Source organism: Manacus candei, unplaced genomic scaffold (assembly GCF_025592945.1).
Source record: "Manacus candei isolate 608988 ecotype Guabito, Panama unplaced genomic scaffold, ASM2559294v1 h1tg000045l, whole genome shotgun sequence".
In the NCBI taxonomy this organism is placed as follows: domain Eukaryota; kingdom Metazoa; phylum Chordata; class Aves; order Passeriformes; family Pipridae; genus Manacus; species Manacus candei.
In genome coordinates, this window is record NW_026138093.1 from 3561548 (window position 1) to 3585075 (window position 23528).

General features: G+C 52.9%; 1 protein-coding gene and 1 pseudogene across 1 annotated transcript in view; one reads left to right on the plus strand and one right to left on the minus strand.

Annotated features, from left to right (window-relative positions):
• LOC127474815 (zinc finger protein 208-like) overlaps positions 1-23528 on the plus strand; it is a 1262639-nt pseudogene that overhangs the window by 197951 nt on the left and 1041160 nt on the right.
• Positions 1-23528, minus strand: part of LOC127474819 (zinc finger protein 850-like) — a 315187-nt gene that overhangs the window by 187181 nt on the left and 104478 nt on the right. The window contains exons 3-4 of the mRNA XM_051796122.1: positions 19138-19725; positions 17571-17573 (exon numbers count right to left, since the gene is read on the minus strand). Coding sequence (XP_051652082.1) covers positions 17571-17573; positions 19138-19725 — 591 coding nt within the window. The remainder of the gene's footprint in view (positions 1-17570; positions 17574-19137; positions 19726-23528) is intronic.

The following is a 23528-nucleotide window of genomic DNA, read 5'->3' on the forward strand; positions in this document are numbered from 1 at the left end:
ATTGCGAGCTGTAGAATTACAGTTCTGCAGCGCACACTGCTTTAGCAAAGCGCCGCGCATATATTCGGGAACCCCCGCTAACTGGATGGCATTAGCAACCCGATCTATAAACGATCCAAAAGGTTCATCCCTGCCTTGCTTGATCCCCATATATGACGGAATTCCCCCTGGAGCTTTGATCTTATCTAGAGCGAGACGGGCTAGGCGCATAGACTCTCTGATCTTATCCGGCCCTATCAACGCTTGTGCCTCTATTCTGGCGTACGGTCCGAGGCCCATTAATTCATCTAGCGTAACCCCGTGCAAAGGGTCAGCTGCCTGTCTCTGAACCGCTACGGCCTCCTGGCAAAATGCCTGCCAATGCGCACTATGTAGCATTTGCTGATGCTGTGAAAGAACCAACTTCATAATGTTACTGATATCTGCTGGTAAAAGCAAGTTGCTACCCCAAATATAATTTAACATTTGTCGGGTAGGCTCACCCTGGATTCCACTCTCATTAACGGTAGCACGCAATTGCGACAACAGCTTCCAATCAAGGGCAGTGATATTCGCTACCAATCCACCCCCTTGTGCCGGAGCATAAACTACTGGAAAGGCATTAGTTAAAGTTTCTGCCGCTTCTTTATCTCCCGCTTGCAAAGCATCTGCGGCAATGCCTTGCCAGAGCTTTCGCCGCTCTGCCGCAACAGTACTCGATGTATCGGGTGAGGGGAGTGACGCAGCCCCGGTAGACGAGGTCTGCTGGGACTCAGGGGACGGGCTAGGGAACTCTAGGGAAGGGGCAGTGGGAGTAATAAGAGCCTGCTCTTGGAGTTCAGGCGGGATATGTACAACATTAGTCGAGGGAGGCAGCGGGCACGGAGACTCAGCCCCGAAAGGATTGCCGATGTCTCCCAAACGCTGCGCAGCGATTCGGGCAGCCTGCTGCTCGGCCTTGTGTTGTTGTAAAGCATTAGAAACAGCCTGCCACTGCTTGGCTAACTTTTTAGCTACTTTATCATCATTCAATAAATCCTCCCACAACTTATCCCCGTACCGTTTCCATTCACCTTCATCAAAGACCGTATTGGGGTCCACAAAACACCCTTTCGCAAACCCCACCTTAAGCAATTCCGGTAAATCCTTTTTTAAATCTAACCCTTTAACTCCCCGCTTTCCTAGAAAGCATTGGAGCAATGATAGTGCCGCCTGCCTCTCCATTACCTAAAAATAAAAAACGTGTTACCACGCTTTGTGCAGCCCTTTCCACGAGACTTTGCGGCTTTGTCGGCGGGCCTCCTTCTTCAGGAGTCGTCCCGGGCGCCGGGCCCTGGAAGCACGGAACTTAACTCTTTCGCCGTCCGAAATCCCCGAAAGGGAGGCGTCCGGCAGCGGCAAGTTGAGCTCTTTTTCGTCCAGCCCTTTCGCCTTCTTGTGCTGCACGGCAAGACCGACCGAAACTCCTACGTCCGACCACGGCTGCGAGAACCCGACTTGGTTCTCGGGAGTCCGACTTGACTCCAACCCAGGAGATCCGACTTGACCTCCTAGGGACCCCCACTTGGTCCCTGTCCACGGGCGCCAGTAATAACGTCGCGACGGAAAGCTCTAGACACCTCAATATGAGAATCCAGGAACTTCCTTTATTGTAGATTGACAGTAGCTTAATATACACTCTATAATAGGTTCATGAATATTACAGAAATCAGGCTCATTATTGGTGCTCAGTTAGGTGGTGATATCATCTTAACTGCTTCCCACTGTTTACACAGGTGGCTCGTTAAGTGCCTTTGTTTTGGTAATGCCCAGCTCCTGTTTCTCAGCTCAATTTAGGATACCCAAGGACGCTGCTGCTTTCTCACGGCCCTGCTATCTCAGACTTTCTCATGGGCCTAGTGAAAACTGCATCTTATACTTTAGCAGTAGTCTTGTACTTTAGCAGCTCATCCATAGCCTTAGCCATGTTCATATGTCCTCGCATTTCTAACCAATCCTCTACAGAAAACCATTATCACTTGTCTTATTACAACTAAGTCTGTGCCCATCCTTCTTACAGGTATGATCTCAGGAGCTCCTGACAAGCCTTGACCAAACCAGTTGAGCAATGAAGAGCATCTGTACTGGACCAGGGTGTGGGGAAGTGTCACTGGACTGGACCAGGTGCTCCTGGATGATAAAGGTGGGAACAATCCAGAGTGGAACATCTGGGGAACACAGGATAATCAGTCATCCCATGAAAGCCTTGGAATATTCCCTGCCTGAATCACAGCCCAAATGGAACAGTTTGGATACAATTCCCAAATATTTGGGAAACTCCAGTCATTCCTGACACCAGGATGGAAATTCAGCAGATCACTAAAGCCAGTCCCATTGTGAGCCCACAACCAGCGGGGCTGAGGGAGGCCCTAGCAGCTCCCCAGCACCTCCCTCTCAGTGGGACACCTCTGGCAGCCTCTCCCAGCTCGGGAACCCTCCAGTTTGCAACACTCCAAAGACCCTCAGTGATGCCCAGGACAATTCTGATCCCCCTCAACAAACACTCCTCCAGCTGGGACCCTTGTGTGTTGGCAAACACAAAGGGATTTGGGGGAGTGTTTCCCTGACAACAAGGAGAATTTGGGAGAGGGACTTTTCCACTCCCAGCTCTTGATGTGTCCACACATCTCTGCCTGGGTGTGGGTGTGAATTGACTGTGGTTGGAATGTTGTGAATCTATAATTCAGTCACTGTTTAAATTGTAGCAAATGCTATTGAACCACTTGATAATTGTTCAATAGGTCAATGATTAAGTGCTACTAATGTCTTTTGCCCCCTTGTCTTTGGATCAAAATCCTTTGCACCCTGACCCAAGACTCTGTGTAAATCATTCTCTTTCATCAAAAAATATATATTTTTCATGACGTCCACTTTAAAATCTTCCTCCTTAGCTAAACTACAAAACAACTCTAATTAGCTGTAGAAATCTTGATGACTTGAAGACAATTAGAAGAAAGGGAAATAATTTGTTTTCCTGTGTTTTAATGGTCCCACAGTGTGTTTGGAGTTGCATCAGCTGTCAGTCCAAGATGGGTCATGTCAGAGCTGGTGAGGCTGGGAGGTGAGGAGCAAGGTTGATCATCCAGGGTCAGTGTGGATCTCCTGAGGAGACACTCAGCATCAAGATCACTTGGAGAACACCTCTATCACCTCTTCTCTGAACTAAAAAATAGCCATCATTGAATTAAAACAAAACAAGTACAAAATTTGAAGACTTGTTTTGAAATTGCCTTGAAGACAATTAAAGGAAAACAAAAAGATCCTGAGGGATTTCTGCATTTTAATGAGCCCCACAGTGTGTTTGCAGCCCAGCCCATGATCCTGAGGTACTGAGAGAAGATTGAAGCAGCTGCTGAAGAAGTCAGAAGCCAAACTGCAAGTGCCTTGAAGCATTGCTGGGCCCCACGGAGGGCAGGCACTGCCAAAGCCTCCCCAGGGACTCCTTGGAGCAGCTCCTTGGAGGCCAGGAGTGCAGGCAGACAAAGGCTCTGGGCAGGCCCCTGCAATGCTGAGCAAAGCCTGCCTTGGTTTTGTGGAGCACAAAGGCCAAGGGCTGAGCCCCAGGCCCTGGCCCAGCAGATCCTGTCCCTCCCGGCTGGCTCAGGGCTGTTTGGGGGGCACTGGGATGGGAGGGGGAGGAACAACAAAGGCCAAAACTGGGCAACCCCTACCAGGCTCCTGAGGGAGGGGCGAGGCAGAAACCAAGTGCAGAACCTGCCAGGAAAGTGTCTTGTGGTGGCCTGAGTGGCAGAGGCAGCTGCCAGAGGCAAGGGGACAAAGGCCTGGGTGCCTTTGGGCCTTGCAGCCCTGCCAGAGCCCTTGGCCATCTCTCCTGCAGGCTGTCCTGCCCTGGCCCTGCTGCTGCTCTGGCCTTGCAGGCTGCACACACCCCTTCCTGCTTTCCCACCCCCTCCCAGCAGCATTTCTAGACCCTCCCTGATGGCTCTGCACCAGCTCTGGCTGTTCCCTGGAACACAAAGCCATGGGCTGATCCTGACTCCCTCTGGGTGACCTCTTGCAGCACAAGGGTCCCCATTGAGTGACATTTCTTTTTCCTCACCTCCAGTCTGAACCTTCAGTGCTGCTCTTTGTGGAGATTTCATTCTATTTCCAATACAGAGAAAAGCTCCATCCTGTCAGATCTCCTCTAGACCCTCTCCAGTTCTTCCTCATTCCTCCAGAATGGGGAACCTCACAGACAGACAGACCAGTCCAGATGTGGTGACCCCAGGGCTGAGTCCAGGGGGGTGACAACTCCCTTGTCTGGGTGCCCACACTCCCCCCAAGGCAGCCCCATGTGCAGTTGGCCTTAAATCAAGGGGCCATTCTGATCCTTTGTAATGCCACGGAATCAAGTGGCATTGTGACACTGCAGGACCTCATGAAACCAAAGGAATGCTGAGACATTTCAGAGCCTCATGGAAACAAGGGGCCACAGTGATACTGAAGAGTCTCATGGCACCCACTGTGCCTCCCCAGAACTCCATGGAATCAAGCAGAGCCGCTGCCTCCCCCCCGCCGCCACACGGACCGGAGTCGCCGGCTCTGCCCCGCTTGGACACCTCTGGAGTCAGCGTGTTCTTGGGTAGCACAACTGATCTGAGATGAGAGAGTTTCCCACATTTTCCTTTGCCCCCTCTTTCCCATGGTTTTGGTTTTTTGTTCTTTGTTCATTCAGGGGGAAAAGGGAGAAGGGAAACATGTTGATCCCTGTTTTCATCTGTTTACAAAAGAGAGTTGGGACAGGGGGAGAGAGGAGGCAATTTCTCTGTTGCAGCTTTGAACTGTTCTGTTGGTATTGCTGGTTTTGCTGCTGTATTTCTTGTCAGTGAACTGTTATTTTTTTTCACTTATACCTCTTTGTATTTTGTCTCCCTGTAGTGGTGGGGAATAAAAGAGGAGTGAATTCATTTTATGGGAGTTTCTGCCCCAATATGTCTTTTAACCAGGACAGGTTGCTCAAGGGCTCCCTGAAATTTGGCATCATTCACAAAGGACTTGAAAACACATTTTGTCCCAATGTACAGAGAGATAATAAAGATGTTCTACAGTGGTGTTCAAGGGCTGATCACTGAGGGATTTCATCCAGAAGTTGCTGCCAAGAGGACTTTGTACCATGGATTTTATTTGACACTCTTCATTCAACCAGCTTCCCACCCACCACATCTTCCACTTCTTCAGTCCAGCTCTCACCAGTCTGGCCATAAGGAGACCACAGGAGACCATGTCAGGGGCCTTGATAAAGTCTGGGCACACAACATCCTCTTCTATTCCATCCCACAGGGGTTCTGCAATCCCTGCCTTGTCCTTCCAATGCCTGAGAATGACTGCAGGAGGACTTGCCCTATCCCCTTCCCAACCTGAGCAGTCTGGAACTCTCCCAACCCTCTTTGCTGCTGAAAAACCTCGATATGATTAACTGCTCAGAGAATTTTGTATTTTTAAGCTGCAAAGTATTTGTTTATTCAACGTTGTGAGCAAGCCAGCTCGCGCTGGACAAGCTTGCTCTACCTGAATGTGCAAAAGGAAGCCATTTTATACACTTTAGATACATGGTTAAACCATTTAACATACATATTAATAAGTAGGCTGGTTTCTGGGTGGAGTCTTTCCAGGCATGCACAGTCTTCTACTCGGGGGTCTTCTCCTCAAGCCTTCATCCCTCTGGTGGTCACCATGGATATCTTCCTTGATTTGACCTCTTCAATTTTCTTTGTCAGGTGACCTGAATTCTTCAAGCTTGCAAAACCCTGGCTTTGGGCCTTCTGTATCTTATTCAAATGTCTAGTTTACCTAATTTATTACCATGTGTGTACTACTCCTTTCTATAATAAGGCCTTTGGTCCAGTGAGCAGAACAGAACATGGTATTAACCAGTGCTCCTGAAATGTTCTTCTAGCAACACAGGTATTGGGGTTTCTTAGCAGGCCAAGATATCTCAGTTAACTCTTTTAGGCCTGGCTCTTGTTGCAGTGGCTGTGCTGATTTCCAGAGGCTTCTGGCTTCCCAGGCAAAGCCAAGGCAAGAGCAGGTGGGAAGGGGCTGCGCTGCTGCTGCTCCTGCCCGAGAGCCCCGGCTGGGCCGGGGACGGAGCCCACGGCGCTGCAGCTCTGCCTCCTCCAGAGCCGGGGGGCTTTGGAACCAGGAATGACAGGGGGGAACAAAGGGGGCTGGGGGGCTGCACTGATGGTCACACTCGGGCCACCGTCAGCAGAGAGCTTCAGCCCCCCCAAATTAAAGCAGAGGGAAATGGTGTAAACTGTTTCATTTCAACCTTTCTTTACTCATTGCTATAAAATGACCCAACTAAAAGGAGGACAAGCAGGCCCTGATCCCTTCTCCTTTGGGAGAATCCCCACATCTGGTGCTGTGAGGGGCTGTAAAGGGCCACGAGGGGCTGTGAGGGGCCATGAGGGGCTGTGAGGGGCTGTGAGAGCTATGAGGGGCTGTGAGGGGCTGTGAGAGCTATGAGGGGCTGTGAGGGGTTGTGAGGGGCTGTAAGGGGCTGTGAGGGGCCATGAGGGCCTGTGAAGGGCTGTGAGAGCTGTGAGGGGCTGTAAGGGGCTGTGAGGGGCCATGAAGCACTGTTGTTGCCTAAAACCAGCTCTTAAAGAAACCTCTAAGACTCGATTTGTGAGTTTTAGTAGGCAGGCAATTCTATTACAACACACTGCATGATTTCAGCAAACCAGGTGTCCTGGGAATCAGTTCACCAAAGTGAACACAGAGGTATCTTCACTCCTGCTGCTATGTCAGCATTACATGGTTATCCATTTTTTGTTCCCTGCATTCCTGTTTCATATTCATGGCATTCACACACACAGCAGACCTGCAGCTCCCAAAATTTATTAAGATATATACATATCCTTGTAAGGTCTCTGAGGGGTTTCATCAAGTGTCTTTGGTGGTCTTCTCTGTTTGGAGTCCCCAAAAATCCAGGTGACTGCCTTATGAACTTCTTTGAGACAGTATTCTTGGTTATATATACACCTGTTGCTTCAGCTCCCTTCTTCATTGTTCTCTCACCTTGCTTGGCTGATTTCTGTAAACTGCACACGGTAATTTTCTATGACACATTTTGTTGCAAAGACTATTAGTTCTTGTTACATCTCTACACCCCAATATCAAACTGCTCAGGTCTTACACATGGGTGCAGAAGGAGAGCGTGGAAGTTGAAAGAGAGCAGCTCAGAAAAGTCGTTCTCCCTGGCAGTGCTGCTGTGGTGGAACTCCTTTTCTCTCTGCAACTGTATAGATGGAATGTTCTGGTGCCATTTACAGATGGAATGAAGATTATGGACTCCTGACTTGGTGGACAGAAATCACTTTATTATCCATCACTCAGGGTTTTTATATCATTCACATTTACCTGGGAGTGGTTAAGCAAGTCACACATCCATCACTTACTCAGGCCGGCCTGTTAACACAGCACACACACAGACCTTGGAGTTTTAAGGAACTCCTTTACACACCCACATATGGTAAGAATGCAAACAGAATAGCTGAGCTCATTTCTGGGCAGTAAATCACAGCCTAGAGAAAACAACACAAGGTCATCTTAGACTTTTCTCAGGGCTTTCACTTCTTGATTCTCATGCTGGCTGTCACGTCTGCACACAGGGACAGTCCCTGCTACTTCAAAGGATTTTTCAATGAAGGATTTCAACCAAAAATTTTCTGCAAGAGAATTAGGTTTTTTGAAATGCATACATTACAATTCCTCATCTAGGCAGTATCAGAATCAAATTCAATAGTAGACAATGAATTAGAAAGGGTAAGAAGAATAACATTTTTTTTTGGAGAAAACAATATTACAAGAAAAAAGAGAACAACTCCCACAAATTATTGCCATAAAAAACCTGAGAAGAAAGGCTGGGCCATCCATTCTGAATGTTATGGAGCAGAAAACAGAAACATTTTTGCTTCTGAAAAACATCAAGTCATCATTTTCCTCAGAGCGTCCCTGAGCTCCTGGTTCCTGAGGCTGTAGATGAGGGGGTTCAGTGCTGGAGGCACCACCGAGTACAGAACTGCAACCACCAGGTCCAGGGATGGGGAGGAGATGGAGGGGGGCTTCAGGTCGGAAAATATGGCAGTGCTGACAAACAGGGAGACCACGACCAGGTGAGGGAGGCAGGTGGAAAAGGCTTTGTGCCGTCCCTGCTGAGAGGGGATCCTCAGCACAGCCCTGAAGATCTGCACATAGGAGAACACAATGAAAATGAAACAACCAACTGATGAACTGGCAGTAATCACAAGAATGCCAGTTTCCCTGAGGTAGCCTGAGTGAGAGCAGGAGAGCTTGAGGATGGCAGGGATTTCACAGAAGAACTGGCCCAGGGCATTGCCCTGGCACAGGGGCAGGGAAAATGCATTGGCTGTGTGCAGCAGAGCATTGAGAAATGCAGTGGCCCAGGCAGCTGCTGCCATGTGGGCACAAGCTCTGCTGCCCAGGAGGGTCCCGTAGTGCAGGGGTTTGCAGATGGCAACGTAGCGGTCGTAGCACATGATGGTGAGGAGGAAATACTCTGCTGAGACGAAGAACAGAAACAAAAAGGCCTGTGCAGCACATTCCATGTAGGAGATGGTTGTGGTGTTATGGAGGGAATTGTGCATGGCTTTGGGGACAGTGGTGCAGATGCAGCCCAGGTCTGTGAGGGAGAGGTTGAGCAGGAAGAAGCCCATGGGGGTGTGCAGGTGGTGGTCACAGGCTACGGCGCTGAGGATGAGGCCGTTGGCCAGGAGGGCAGCCAGGGAGATGGCCAGGAAGAGCCAGAAGTGCAGGAGCTGCAGCTCCCTCCTGTCTGCAAATGCCAGGAGGATGAACTGGGTGAGGGAGCTGCTGTTGGACATTTGCTGCTTCTTAGCACGGGGTCTGCTCAGCAAAGGAAGCCACAGGGAAAAGTTTGGACAGACACCTCTGACAATATCACTCCAGATTTCAATACAATTAATTTAAGGATTAAATCATTTTTTTCTCTCTAATAGTTGCTGGCAGAGGGCTGTGTGTGGCAGGAGCTCTGGCCATGTGCTGCCAAGCATTTCAAGGTGTTTCCAGGCCAGCACTGCAGTTGTGCTGGACACAGCAGGACAGGAACCCTCCTGCAGAGAAGCCAAGGGCTGGGACAGGAGAGGGCCCACCCCCAAGAGAAGGCTCAGCCCTGCCCAGGATCCTACCCAGGCAAAGCTGGGCCTTGCTGGGGGCAGCACCAAACCCAGCAGCACAGACCCAGCAGAGAGGGCAGGGTCCCGCAGGGAGATGTTCTCCAGGCAGAGGCAGCTCCTTGCCCAGCACACAGTGCCCAGCAGAGCAGCAGGGAAGGGCCCCCAGAGCTGCCTGAACACCCCCTCCCCCAGGCCTTGGGGGCACTTGCCCCCCACTCCCTGCCCAGGGCTCTGCTGCCTGGAGCTGTCCCTGCCAGCAGCTGCTTCCCTGGGCCCAGGGCTGGGCCCTGCCAGTGCTACCAGAGCCCATCCCAGCCCTGGGGGCTCAGCTCTGCCCTGCAGAGCCCTCCCAGCAGCACAGGGCACTGCCCAGGGGAATCCCTGGCTGGGCAGGCTCTGATGGCAATGTCAGAGCAACCCTGGGGAGGCTGGAAAAGTGACACTGATGCCTCTATAAGACAGTTTTGATGACTGATACTGTCAGGTTCAATCCCCTCTAACCTAACAGAGTTCAAGTTTCAGTGTCTCCTCCTGCGCTGAGAGATTCATTTCTCTGTCGCAGTCAGCACCCAGACAACCCAGAGTATAACACTGAAAGAACTGGTTCATTCTCTTTAAGGTACCCCCCCTGTCTGTCTGTGCCTCTTGCAAATACCTTCTGGGAAATTTCCTGCTTTGATCTGGAGCTGTGACCAGCCCTCATCCCTGCAGCACACTGGAGATCAGAAGGACAATGCCCTGCTCTGCCCTCCCAAGAGTTGTTCCTTCCCCACAGCCCTTCTCCCCCAGCCCCGTGGCAGCTCCTTGGCCGGGCTGAGAGCTGACCCTGGCAGGCAGCAGAGTCCCTGCCCAGCACATGGAGCCCTGGGGACAGGACCCTGCTCTGCACCACAGCCTTGGGCACCCCTGGCTGCACCACCACCTTCCCACCCCACAGCCAGCCCTGGCACAGGGAACCTTCTGGCCCTGGGCCTCTGAGGGGGCAGCAGCAAGTCCTGCTCTGCAGCAGCTTCTCCTGCTGCACCCCAGCAAATCCAGCAGAGCCATCCTGACAGCTCCTGCCACTGCTGCCATTTGGCAGCTGGGAGAGGCACTTGCAGGAACTCACCTGCACTGCTCTGCAGCCAGAGCCTGACCATGGCAAAGGGCTGGCAAGGTTCCTGCCCTGAGCAGCTCTGCCCTGTCCTCCCACGCCAGGATCCCTTGAACCTCCTGCTCCCTTCTCCTCTCTGCCCTTGCTGCCTGCAGCTCCTGCCCTGCTCTGCCATGTGGCCACTTCCCCTGCACTGCAGCAACTGGGAGTGTGCTGCTGAAAGATCATAGAAGCTGTGGGATGTGCCAGCTTTAGGAGATGCCTCCAGGAGGGCAAGTTGAACTTTCCTACAGCCAGAGAATTCTTCCTTCAAATCCTGGGAAGGTTTCTCCTGTAGTGAGAGCTCAGTCACCTCCCAGCCCAGGCTGCCTCTCATCTCTCTGCCTTCTCTCCTGTGCCCTGGGTGCTGCAGGCAGTGCCCTCAGCCCTGCTGGGCTGTGCAGAGGAGCTGCTCACCAGCAGAGCTGTCTCTTTGAAGCTCTTCTTGCTTGCCAGGAGCTCCCTGTGTGCCAGGAGCCCGGCCCAGCTCAGCAGCACAGCAACAGCTCCAGGTCTTTAATGACCCCCAGAGGGGGTTTGTGTTGTTTATGTGAAACTCAGTCCCTGAGAGGAAGTTCAAACAACTTTTCAAGAACTCAAAATGAGTTTGAAATACTGAAGTTTCTTGTACTGTTACTGGGTCTCAATGTGGGACACAACTGTGAAAGTGTCCCCAGATTCAAGTTGGAACAGAAAATTGCAGACAGTGATGACAAGAATGGACAAGCAAGGGAAAGGTGGCTCTGATGCTGAGGAAACCTGGATGTATTTCATTAATCCAATGGGCCAAGCCCTGACCCCCAGCCCCTGGGAAGGCAGATCCTGTCCCTGCCTCATTCCTCAGGGCTCTTCCTGGGGCACTGGGATGTGGGATGTGCAATGCCAAGGGCAGGACCATGGGGTGGCACCTGCCAGGCTACTGAGCAGGGACAAGGAGGCCATGAGGCCCCAGGGCTGCAAGGGGCACTCCCCTCCTCCTGGCATCAGGGGCACAGTCAGCAGCCCTGGCCAAAGGCCTGCAGAAGGTGGCTCTGTCAGGGCCTTTCAGCTTCTCCCCATGCCTGTCTCCTCTCCAGCCCAGGCTGTCCTACGGTGTCCATGCCCTGCCCCTTTCCCTGCAGGCTGTCGTCATCCCCCCGGCTGCCCCACCTGGCTGGCACCTTCCTGCACTGACATCTCTGCGTCCTCCCTGGCTCTTCCTGCACACACAAAGCCTTGGGCTCATCCAGACTCCTTCTGGGTGATGTGTTGCATCACAGCACTGCCCTTTGGAGGGAAATTCTTTTCTCCTTGTGCCAGCCTGGACCTCCCCAGCTGCACTTGGCATTAATTCTTTCTTTCTCATGCTGTTTTCTGCTACAACAAAAGCATCCCCCCTCTCTGAAGCGACTCTTCAAGCACTCCCAGGGTTCTTCTCTGCTGTCCTCTGCCCGCACACCACTGAACCCATGACTCCTTTGCCCCTGTAGAGTGGTCATGTTTAAAACCTCCAAACCCTGGGACATCTCTGAGCACTCTCCGAGGTGTCTTCAGATGAAAACATGGTCTAAGATAGTCACAGGGATATGTTTTACCAAGGGCTGTAGTGGCAGAACATGGGGCAATGACTTTGAACTGAAATAGGGGAGCTTTTTTCTATTGGATAAAATGAAGTAATACTTACCAATGGGGCTGGCAAGAACTGCAACAGAAGAGGATGTCCCATCCCTGGATCTGTCCAAGGTCAGGAACTTTGAGCAGCCTCAATTAGTGAAGATGTCACTCTCCAGGGACTTGGACCACCTGAGCTTTTGTTTCCCTTCCAACCCAAACCATTCTGTCATTCTTTGAGTCCCAAACTCCTTCTCCAAAGAATTACTGTTGCTAGGACAGGAATTGCCATGTTTTTGGAGAAGCCATTGTAAACCCAAAAGGTAAAAAATCAATTCAAATAAAGTTCCAGCATCTCTGTGTGAGAGTTTCACCAAGTGGGTCAATGGCAGAGCCTCCCAGGATGACCTTGCCAGTTGAGGATGGGGGATTCTGTTTGGGGTGTGAGTCTTATGATGGGCAACAAGAAAGCACATTTGGGGACTGGGCAAGACTTGTGGTGGGATCTCTTGGGAAGAACCAAAGGAAGGGAAATGGTGAGATCACGGTGGTTTGTAAAGGAACAGGTGTGAGAAAACAGAGAGAAAAGGGATGAAAAAGCTGGTTGTGTTAAACAGGAGGATGCTCAAACACTTCCCAGGCCATGCCCTGACACTGATCCCCACAGCCTGTCCCTTTTTCTTAAGAACTCCATTGCCAAGAAGTTTCTGTGAGGAGGGACCTCTCTGCTCCTGGCACAGATCGTGGCCCAAGTTCCAGCCACTGCAGCAGGAGCCACAAATAGTCAGGTCTTGTGTTCTTTGGGGGGCCAGACTGTGCCCAGATTGGGGGGTGTGTGTGTGTGTTGGAAGCACAAAAGAGTGAAGCAAATGCAAAGCTAAACACCCAGTGTAGCCTGACTTTGTCCCTGAGTGGGGGATGAGAGTTGGACACAACATGTGCAGGGACAGATGGAGGGGTTTGTCCCCCTGGCCCTGCCCAGAAGGGACACCTTTCAGGAAGGGTTGTGGCCTTGGCTGTGCTGAGGGTTGCCCCGGGCAATGCAGCTTGGGATTGCAGTGGCACTGTCAGGGCTCTGCAGAGCTCCTGGCAGTTCCTGCATTTGTCCCCAGCAATGCCAGAGAACTGCAGGGGTTGCAGTCAATCACTTGTGCTCTTTGGGACCCCGACTGGCTCTGCTGAATGGGAGCAGACCTGGAGTTCCCAGACTGTTCCTGCATCCAGGGTCGGGCCTGCAGTGACATTTGTGCAGCATTCAATTGGTGCAGTGGCAGGATGGCCATGGATCCATTCCTGCAGAAACACAATGGTGCTCCATCCTAGGCAGGGATAGAATGGGCCCACAAATGTTGGAAGGATAAGAACCAGGGAGTTTTGGCCCTGTGGAATCCCATGGAACCAAAGGAACCCTGGGACATGGCAGAACCTCCTGGAATAAAGGGGACATTGTGACCCTGCAGCACTTCATGGAACCAAAGGGAGTCTGGGACGTGGCAGGGCCTGATGGAAACAAAGGAACCTCATGGGAACAAAGGGACCCTGGACACTGCCAAAACTCAGGAAGACAAGGGAACCCCAGGACACTGTGGAATCTCCTGGAATCCAGGGGCCATTGGAATACACTGGGGCCTCCTGGAACCAAAGGGAACATGGGACACTGCGGAACCTCATGGAATCAAAAGGATCCCAGGACTTTGTGGAACATCAGGGAATCAAGGGACCAGTGTGACATCCCAGAACCTTCTGGAACCAAAGGAACCAATGAGACACTGTGGAATCTCATGGAATCAAGGGTCCATTGTGACACTGTGGAACCTCACAGAATCCAGGGGCCATTCTGATTCTGCAAGGCCTTCTGGAGTCAAAGGGACCATTGTGACACTGTGGAACCTCATGGAATCAAGGGTCCATTGTGACAGTGGGGAAAATGAAGGAATCAGTGGGCCATTGTCACACTGCAGGGCCTTATGGAGCCCAAGAACGCTGCGAAACAGTGCAACCTCATGGAATCAAGGAGCCATTGTCACACTGCGGAGCCTCAAGGAATAAGGGATCCAGTCTTTGCCTCAGATTTTATCAACAAATTAAATTTAAGGAATTACAGAAGTGGGATTGGACCACTTTTGCCCCACTGGTTTAATGACTGGCCAAATGGTAATATTTATATAAAATGAATCATTTATTCTTACAAATGATCAGACAAAAGATCTTAGTCAGAATTATTTACTACACAGTATAAAGCTAAAACTGCTAGTTGTACAGTATAAGATAGGATAGTGCACTATATTGAAGCAATTATTGAAGCAATTATATTAAAGCTAGCCAAAAGAAATAATTATTACATAAAGATCTGATGTAACTCACCCACACCAACGGTCATGGGGAGATTTCTTTTGCTCAGCCTTGAGGAGTGTCCTTGGAGGGCGTCCCCACCCAAGGCAGGAATCTCCACTCATCTACCCCAAGAAGGGCTGTGTTAGAAGAACCTGCCTGGATGAAAGGGGACTGGACTTCTTTAGTAGGAAGGGATTGACTACTCCTCACAAATGGACAGGCCAGTTACCAGCTTCTCTGTCCCATCCAACTTCCAAAAGCAGGATGTGTGTTTGAAGTTGGGTGAACCAGACTGGTTTGAGCATCATTCAACACCAAAACCATTCCCATGGGGCCACCGGTAACTCTCAGATCTCACAGACAGCTTGCATGAGAGCTGGCACTGTTGGCATTGTCTGATTTTAGGCCTTATCAGGGTAGGCCCTCCTGCCACCCGGGCAGAGAGGTTGGCTGTGAAAGTCCATCCTGGAGATGCACAGGGAACCAAGAGTTGGGCTCCTGAGTGACATCCAACAATGGACAGGGGGATGGGACTGACCAGATGAAAGTGTCTCAGGTAGAGCTGGCCTGGCAACACAAGGGGGAATTATTCCTGGCTCACTGGGCCCAGGACACCTCAGGTCCTGGGGGAAGAGGTGCCACATCCAGTTGGGCTTGTGATGGAGGGCTGCATTTAACCATGGACACCAACTGCCAGGTTCTCCAGAACTGGGAAACATGTGCTGCCATCAAACAGGCCAAGAGGGCAAAGCCCCTGTGGGGTGGGGGGTGATGGCTGAACTAGAGATGTGGGCAGGCCTGGCAGATTGATCCCAGCACACTCCCCAAACCCACCAAGGCAAGTTCTACGTGCTGACAATGGTGGACACAACCCCTGGATGGCAGGAGACACCCCCTGTGCCTCCCAGCACTACCCAGAACACCATCCTGGGCCTGGAAAAGCAAGTCCTGTGGAGACACGGCCCTCCAGAAACACTGGAGTTGGACAGCAGGACTCTTTTCAAAACAACCTTGTGCACACCTGGACCAGAGAGTTCGGCATGGAGTGGATGGATCATATTCCCTGTCAGGCACCAGCCTCTGGGAAAGTGGAATGGCAGAGTGGACTGTTCAAAACCCCCTTGAAAGCAATGGGCAGTGGGACCTTCAAACCTTGGGATGTGCATTTAGCAAAAGCCACCTAGTTAGTTAATCCTGTAAGCTCAAGAGAGAAAACTCCAGGCCAATTCAGTGTCTAAGATCAGCTCAAAAGAGCAGGTCCTTTAATCAGGCCCACAGGCCCAGGGGAACACACATGACGCGCCCTCCCAGGCAATGGTTCTACAGTTTTAGAAGATGGTCCCTTCAATGCCAGAACTCTCCACCTCCCAGTTCTGCCCAGTTCTGCCCCTCAACACGCCCCTTGGGGAATTGGGTTTGGGGGCTTTGGGACCCCTTCCTCCTCCTCTTTATCTTCTTCACAGCACGTACAGTCCTTGGAGCACCTCCAAAGTTCTGGGCTTGAAGGTTGCTTTGTCTCTTGTGGGATCTTGTTGTCCAGGCCTAGGGTGTGATGTTGTTCAATAGAGATGTTTTTCTACAATTCTACCTTGCAAAGAAGTCTAAACAGGCTAAAGGAATTTAGAAAGTTTGATATCAAATGGGGTAATAAGGTTAGGTCTGTGTAAACTACTATGCTAAAGGGTGGCATATAATACAGCTACATTAACATCTACATTTACTACACAACTACTTTTAAAATCTAAAATAAAAAATATCCAGAAAGCTTTAAGGCATCACACAAACCTTGTTAGTTAACTCTACTAACTGGTCCTGCCCAAAAAGAACCTCTGCGTAGCATTGAAGGGGATAAAACCCCTGTGGTCCATATGAGGAATATGGTAGGGAGGACATATTCCATAGTTTGGTTGAGTCCTGACTCAAGCAAAGGCAAACCCACCCATGGGATTGTTTCTGCTCAAGGACTTGGGTGCACTTGGTGGATGATGCAGAGGGATGGGGAAACACTTTGTGTACCTGTCAGAGACCGAAACACCTAATGATTTATGCATTCTAGGATTGCCAAGGGACTCTTGCAGGCTCTTGCAGGACTTTTGCATTAGACCTCTGATGGCCCATCAAAGCCCATTCCCCCTCTGCCAATCCTGAAAGGCAGGAAAAACCCTTTTCCCAGGCCCCTCACGGGAACTCTGCGCAGGCCCAGGAGATGTTGGGGGTTTGTGGCATGGCCTGTGACACCATCCATGGATATAATAACTCATAACTTCTTGGAGTGTGGGGGCTTCCCTCCCCCACCCCCAATGGATCAAGGCCACCACTTCAACTGACAGACATGGAAGCTGCAACTCCCAAATTCCACCTCTGGAGCCCGTGGGCAGTGACTATTGACATCTTTCCACTCAGCTTTGCTTTCTCTTACTCTCCCTCACCCTTATCCTGTCTTTCTTTTTCTCCCTTATGCATTTTCCCTAAAGGTTCTCTTTATGCCATATTGCTGTAGATGAGAGATAGAGATGATAACACCCAAAATGGCAACATACCTGTTTACCTTTGAAACAAAAGTGTTCTAAATTAAACCCTACATATATATGTTTTCAAACACCGATTATTTAGTTTCATTTCACTCTAATCCACCCCAAGGGATTTATTAATAAGAACCTGGTTACCCCCCCCTTTCTGGGGCGGGTGGTAACAGACCCCTTGTAGCAGAACGTTCAGCCTGGAAAAGAATCTCATCAGAGAATGCAAGCACTGCAAACTCTCTGTGATGAGTTACTGCTGGTGTCAAGGGGTTGGTTTAGTGTTGAATTGTGCCAAACCCAGCCTGGTTCCCCAACCTTCCAACACACATGCTGCTGCTTTTGGAAGCAGAGTTTGACAGATCAGCTGCTCACTGGCCTGGGAATATGTGACTGGAGATCCATCACTGGATAACCATAAAAGCCCAGGGCCAACTTTGACAGAGCAGATTCTTCCACAGACTTTGTTGAAGTGTGTGCAGCTTCTGCTGTGAAGCAGGGACAGGTCTTGATGGTCACTGCTCAGGGGGTAAAATAAAGAGAGAGATCTGTCTTGATTTATTTCTCTCAGACCCCGCCGGGCCCTCCCCGCTTCCTGCCGGGATCGGACACCGCCGGCGGCCCCGGCCCTGCCGGGCTCCATCAGCCTGAGCAATTGCTGCCAAGGAGGGGCCGGGGGCTTCCTCTTGGCCTTCGTCTCCCTGGCGCTGGGGCTCGGCTTCTACCTGCGCCAGAAGGTGAGGGGGGTCCCAGGGGGTCGTGTGTCTCCCCCGAGCGTCTGTGCTCCCCAGGGACCCCCCACCCCGGTGTCACCCCCTTTTCTCTCCCCACAGAGCTCCTGAGCCGGCGGCGGCCGCAGCCCCTCCCCGGGGCCTCAGGCCCAGCCTGGACCCCTCCTGTCCCTGTGAGGATTTTGGGGGGTTGTGTGTCCCCCCCTCACCTGCTGCCACTCCTGATCCCAGGAAAGCTTCCCAGTTCTCCCCAGTCCCGGTTATTGGGGGGCAGTGGGGAAGGGGCTTGGGGGAATCCCAAGGGCTGGAGCCGAGTTTTGGGGGGCAGAACCAGCCCTGGGATGGATCAGGAATGGGGACCTCCCTGTGTGCCCCCGTGTCAGCCCGCTCTGGGGGGTTTTGGGAGGGCACCTGCCCCTCAATAAGGCACCCAGCTCACCCCAAAACGTGCTGGGACCACCTAAACTTCCCCAAAGCTGCTCAAGGACTCCCAAACTTACTCAGAGCCAATCCTCGACCCCACTCAACCCCTTTTCTGGGGAGCCTTGTCTGGGTACTGGTGGTGCTGGGAGCCCCCCCTGCTGTGGGCGAGGAGCTCTTGGATGAGTGGGGAGTGGGAAGGGGGCGTTTGGTGGGAAAAGGGGGTCAGAAGGGATAAAGCGGTGGTAGGACGCCAAACTGAGTGGGAAGGGAATGAGACCCCCCAAAAGTGAAGGGGGAGACACCGAGGATGATGGGAAATGGATGGGAGAGGTCAGAAGAGTGTGCAAAGGGGAGGGTGGGACCCCCAAAATGAGCATGATGAACTGGGGATGAGGCAGGGGATGATGTGGAAGGGTGGGAGAGAGGAAAAAAAAAGAGTTGGGACCCTCAGAGTGATCCTGGGGGGGGGCTGGGGATTGAGAGGAAAATGGGAACATGGGAGGAACAGGGAGAAGTGTGGAAAAGGGGGGGTGGTCTGGCAAGTTCGACAGTCCCATGGCGGTCTTTGGGTACAGGGAGGGGAGGCTGGGAAAAGGGGGATGGCACTCCTGAGCTCCCAACTTACTGTGGGGTGCTGGGGGCTGCTGGATCGAATTTTAGCCTTGGATTATGCCAACAGTTTCAGTTTAGAGGAATTACAGAGGTGTGACTGAAACACTTTTGTCCCCCAGGTTTTAATGATGGCAAATCAGATTTATTGATAGAAATTAATTATTTATGGTTACAAATGATCAGACAGAAGATCTTCATCAGAATTATTTAGTGCACAATACAAACACTAAAACTACCAGGAGTACAGGACAGTGCTCTACAAGCAATTGTTGAAGCAATTCTACTCAAGCTGGCACAAAAGCAAGGACTATTAATTAGAGAAGGATGTAACTCTCCCAGGCCAACGCTCGTGGGGGGATCTCTGCTCTCAATCTCCAGGACCGACCTTGGGGGGTCCCCAGCCAAGGCAGGAATCTCCACACATCCCCAGAAAGGGTTCTGTTGGAAGAACCTGCCCCTGGGAAAGGGGACTGGCCCTTTCTGGTCAAAAGTGATGGACTGACAGTCACTGGACTCCAGGGGGTGCCTCATCATCAGGGGGTTCATTTGGGGTGGAAGCAGCGGCTGAAGCTCTTCCCGCAGTCAGGGCATTGCATTGCTGGGGCTTCACTTACTGGTGGGTCCGTTGGTGTTTGGTCAAGTGATAACTCTGTGTGAAGCTCTTGCCACACTCCCCACATTTGTAGGGCCTCTCCCCGGTGTGGATGCGCCGGTGCCTGATGAGGGTGGAGTTCACGTTGAAGCCCTTCCCGCAGTCAGTGCAGCGGAAGGGCCTCTCATCCGTGTGCGTCCGCTCGTGCACCAGGAGACTCCCCCTGGTCTGAAACCTCTTTCCACATTCCTGACACGAGTAGGGCCGTTCCCCAGTGTGGACGCGCTGATGGCTGAGGAGGTTGGAGTTGTAATTGAAGCTCTTCCCACATTCCCCACATGTATAGGGCTGTTCCCCAGTGTGGATTCGCTGATGTTGGATCAGGGTGGAGTTGTCCTTGAAGATCCTCCCACATTCCAAGCACTTGTAGTGCGGTTCCCCAGTGTGGATCATCTGGTGTCGGATCAGATGGGAGCTCTGCCTGAAGCTTTTCCCACATTCCCTACACATGTAGGGACGTTCCCCCGTGTGGATGTGCTGGTGGTGGAGGAGGTTGGTGCTCCTTGTGAAGCTCTTTCCACATTCCAAGCACCTGAAGGGTTTCTCCCTGCTGGGAGGCTGCTCAGGGACCACCAGCTCAGAGCTCCCCCTCAAGCTCCGGTCGCCTTCCCGGCACAGGCTGGCTCTTTCCTCCTCAGAGCACCCTGGGCTGGCTTTGGAGCCCCTCCTGCGGGGGGATCTCCGGCCCTTTTCCTCCCCGCTGCCTTCCTGCGCCGGGGAGCCCTTCAAAACGGCCTCTCCCACCAGGGTCTCACGGGGGGATTTGTCCTCCGCGCTCTCCCTCCTCAGCTCCGGGCCTGGGGCAGGAAGCAAGAAGGACAGGCAGGGGATTTGCCTCCGGCCCACAGGGAAGGCCAAGGACATCCCCCCAACTCCGGCCCCGGCAGGACGGCGGCGCCAGCGGGGTTGTCCTGCAGCCGGGGCCATGCTGGGCTGACAGAGCCAGCACAACACCCGCCCAAAGGGACACTGACTTCCTCCTCACCTGCCTGGGGGGCCCAAGGCATCTTCCTCTTCCTCGCAGCCTCCTCCTCCATCCGACCAAGCTTTGGGAAGGACAAATCCTGATGGGGGGGGGAAACAAGGGCTGAGCGCGTTGGCTTGGGGGTTCCTCCTGCCCAAGTCCATCTCTAGAACTCACCGGGCATCCTGTGTCCATAAAAACCTCCAAAACACCAAGATTCAGCCCAGAAAAACCCAAACCACTGTGATTCAGATAAAAATCCCTCAGAAATAGCAAGAAGTCCCCCGCTCCCCCAGACTGGAAAAAATTGAGATTCAGCTAAAAAATAGTCCAAAATATGAAAATTAGCCCGAAAAAAATCTCCTTAAACAAGGTTGGGGCAGGGGGGCAGCCCTGGAAACCAGGGCTTTGCTCCCACAGCTCTACAGGAGCTTCGAACGGGCTCTCAGCCTCCTTTGGGCATCCCCTGCTCTGGGGTGGGCTCCTCCCGGGCTGCAGGGGGGTCTCTGCTCCATCCTGGACTCATCCACAGGCCACAGGCCCTTCAGCTCAGGGTCACCCAGAGCTCCAGCTGGTTCCATGGAGCAGCGATCTCCTGGCCCCTGCCAGTGTGGGCACCTCGCCAGGGCTGTGCCTCGAGGTTCTCTGGCCCCCTGCCAGCCCAGGGCTGTTTCTCCAAACCACCAAACCACATTTGCCAAATGCCCTGGTTGGTCAGTGCCGGCTGGGGCAGCGGGCACTCAGTGAGGGGATGAGAAAACTGCACCCGGGGCTGGGCTGAAAGGGGCTTCAGCACCACTTCTGATGGCCCAGGGGCAGCATCTGGCTTCTCCCAAACAGAGACATGGCACTTGTTCCTCTGCAGGGAGTCAAGGGCAGGAGGGTGACTCCATCTGCATGGATGGAATGGCAGAGGATCCCTTGGGTCCCCAGGATGGATCAGCACTCAGGGATACAAACTGCCCTCGGGCTCAGGATGCAGCTGCCAGCACAGATTTCACTGCAAAGTCTGCAGGGAGTCAAGCTCTGGAGAGTAGGTGTGCAGGGACCTGAGGGAGGGATGGACAGGGGCCCAGCAGGGACAGCCAGGGCCTGCAGGGGAAGGCACAGGCACAACCTGGCCCCCCACACTGCCAGGGCTGTCTCTGCTCCTCCTTGCAGGCTCCGTGGCCAGGCACAGTTTGTGTTCCTGGGTGCCCACCATCTCAGCACTTGGAGACGCTCAAATCAGCGCCCGCAGCTCTGCAGCAAAGCCCCAGCTCACCTGGCACACAGGGGATGGGCACAGCACCTTCTCAGGGCACTCACAGCTTCTTGTCTTCCCCACCACAGGGCTCTCCTTTCTCAGCAGCACCTCTGCCTTGCACTTATTATCAAGGTCACCTCAGGGCCTGTGCTCAAGGACAGGAACCTGCAGAGAGGGCAGATGATGTGCAAGCTGAGGGCTGCCTGCTTGCACTGGCCTCTGGGCTTCCTTCTCCTTCTACAACCATACCAGAACTTAACCTGCTTTGCTAACACCACACATTTACAGACTAACCTTGGAGATAGATATGGACAGACATCTCTATCACCCTGGGGATAGAGCCTCAAGCATGTGCTGACACAGGAAGTGGAATCACAGAATCAGCTGGGTTGGAAAAGACCTTCGAGATCATCAAGTCCAACCCTGGATCCAACCCCGCTGTGCTTCCCAGACCATGGCACTGAGGCCACATCCACTCTCACCTTCAACACCTCCAGGGACGCTGACTCCACCCCCTCCCTGCCCAACCCATTCCAAGGCCTGATTACTCTCTTGGGAAGAAATTGCTTCCCAATATCCAACCTAAACCTCCCCTGGCACAGCTCCAGACCCAGCCCTCTTGTCCTACTGCTGCTTCCTGGCAGAACAGCCCCACCCCCACCTGGCTCCAACCTCCTGGCAGGGACTTGCAGACAGTCAGGAGGTCTCCCCTGAGCCTCCTCTTCTCCAGCCTCAGCACCCCCAGCTCCCTCAGCCTCTCCTCAAACCATCTGTGCTCTACTCCCTTCCCCAGCCTCGCTGCTCTTCTCTGCACCTGCTCCAGCCCCTCCAGGGCCTTCCTCAACTCAGGGCCCAGAGCTGGACACAGCACTCCAGGGGTGGCCTCACCAGCGCTCAGTCCAGCCCAACAATCACTTCCGTGCTCCTGCTGACACACTCTTCCTCACACAGGCCACCATCCATTGGCCCTCTTGGCCACCTGGTCACACTCTGCCTCCTCTTCAGCTCCCTGTCCATCCCCACTCCCAGCTCCCTTCCTGCCTGCCTGCTCTCCAGACACTCTGGCCCCAGCCCGGGGGGCTGACGGGGCTTCTTGTGGCCAAAGGGCAGGACCTGGCCCTTGGCCTGCTGGAACCTCATCCCCTTGCAATCAGCCCATGGATCCAGCTGGGCCAGGTCCCTCTGCAGAGCCCTCCTGCCTTCCAGCACATCAACACACCCCCAGCTTGGGGTCACCTGCACATTTGCTGATGAAATGCCTGGTTCTGCAGCAGCTGCAGATGCTCAAGGGGCAGCAGGACCAAGTCAGGGGCCTGGGGGGCTTTGGGGTGTGGGAGGGTCCTGGGGGAGCTGGGGAGGGGCTTTGGGGACTGGAGGCACAAATCAGGACAGACCAGTACAGACCAGGACAGACCAGTACCTCCTCACTGCTCCCCAGATCGCTCCTGGAGCTGGGCAACATTGTCGTGGGACACCTGAGCCCCCCCAGTGCCCTCCCAGTACAGCCCAGTGCCCCCAGTACAGCCCACTGTGTTCCTGTCCCAGGGTGCTGGGTGATCCCTCTTTGAGGGGGTTGGAAAGGATTTGGGGGGGGGGGAGATTTAGAGGGATCTGGGGGGGGTCTTGATTAGAATTTCGGGGGTTTTGGGGTGCTTTGGGTGCATTTAGGGGAGTTAAAAGGGGTCTTGGGAGGTCAAAGGGATCTGTAGGGGGAAAGGATTAAAAGGAAAATGGGGGTTGGGAGACATTTGGGGGGGGTTAATGATGTCTAGGGAGGAAGAGGAGGGGCAGCACCATGAGCAGCTGAGTCCTGAGACCCCCCTTGGGGTTCCCAAGACTTTCTTGGTGTCCCAAAATTCCCCCTTAACACCCTGAGACCCCCCTGGTCTCTCCAATGTCCCCAGGGCCTCTCCATGGCCATAATTCCCCTTAATTCCACTGTCCCCATACCCCACCCCACTGTCCCCAAAACCCATCCCTGATGTCCCCAACCTTCCATCTCACCCCAGGAGGCCCCCCTGGACCCTCTGACACCAAAAACATCCCCCCTCCCCGCCACGTTCACTGCTGGGCTGTCAGGGACTCCAAAAAAATCCCCTCAAAACCCCTGAAATCCTCTCAGAAATCCACCCCAAGACCCATT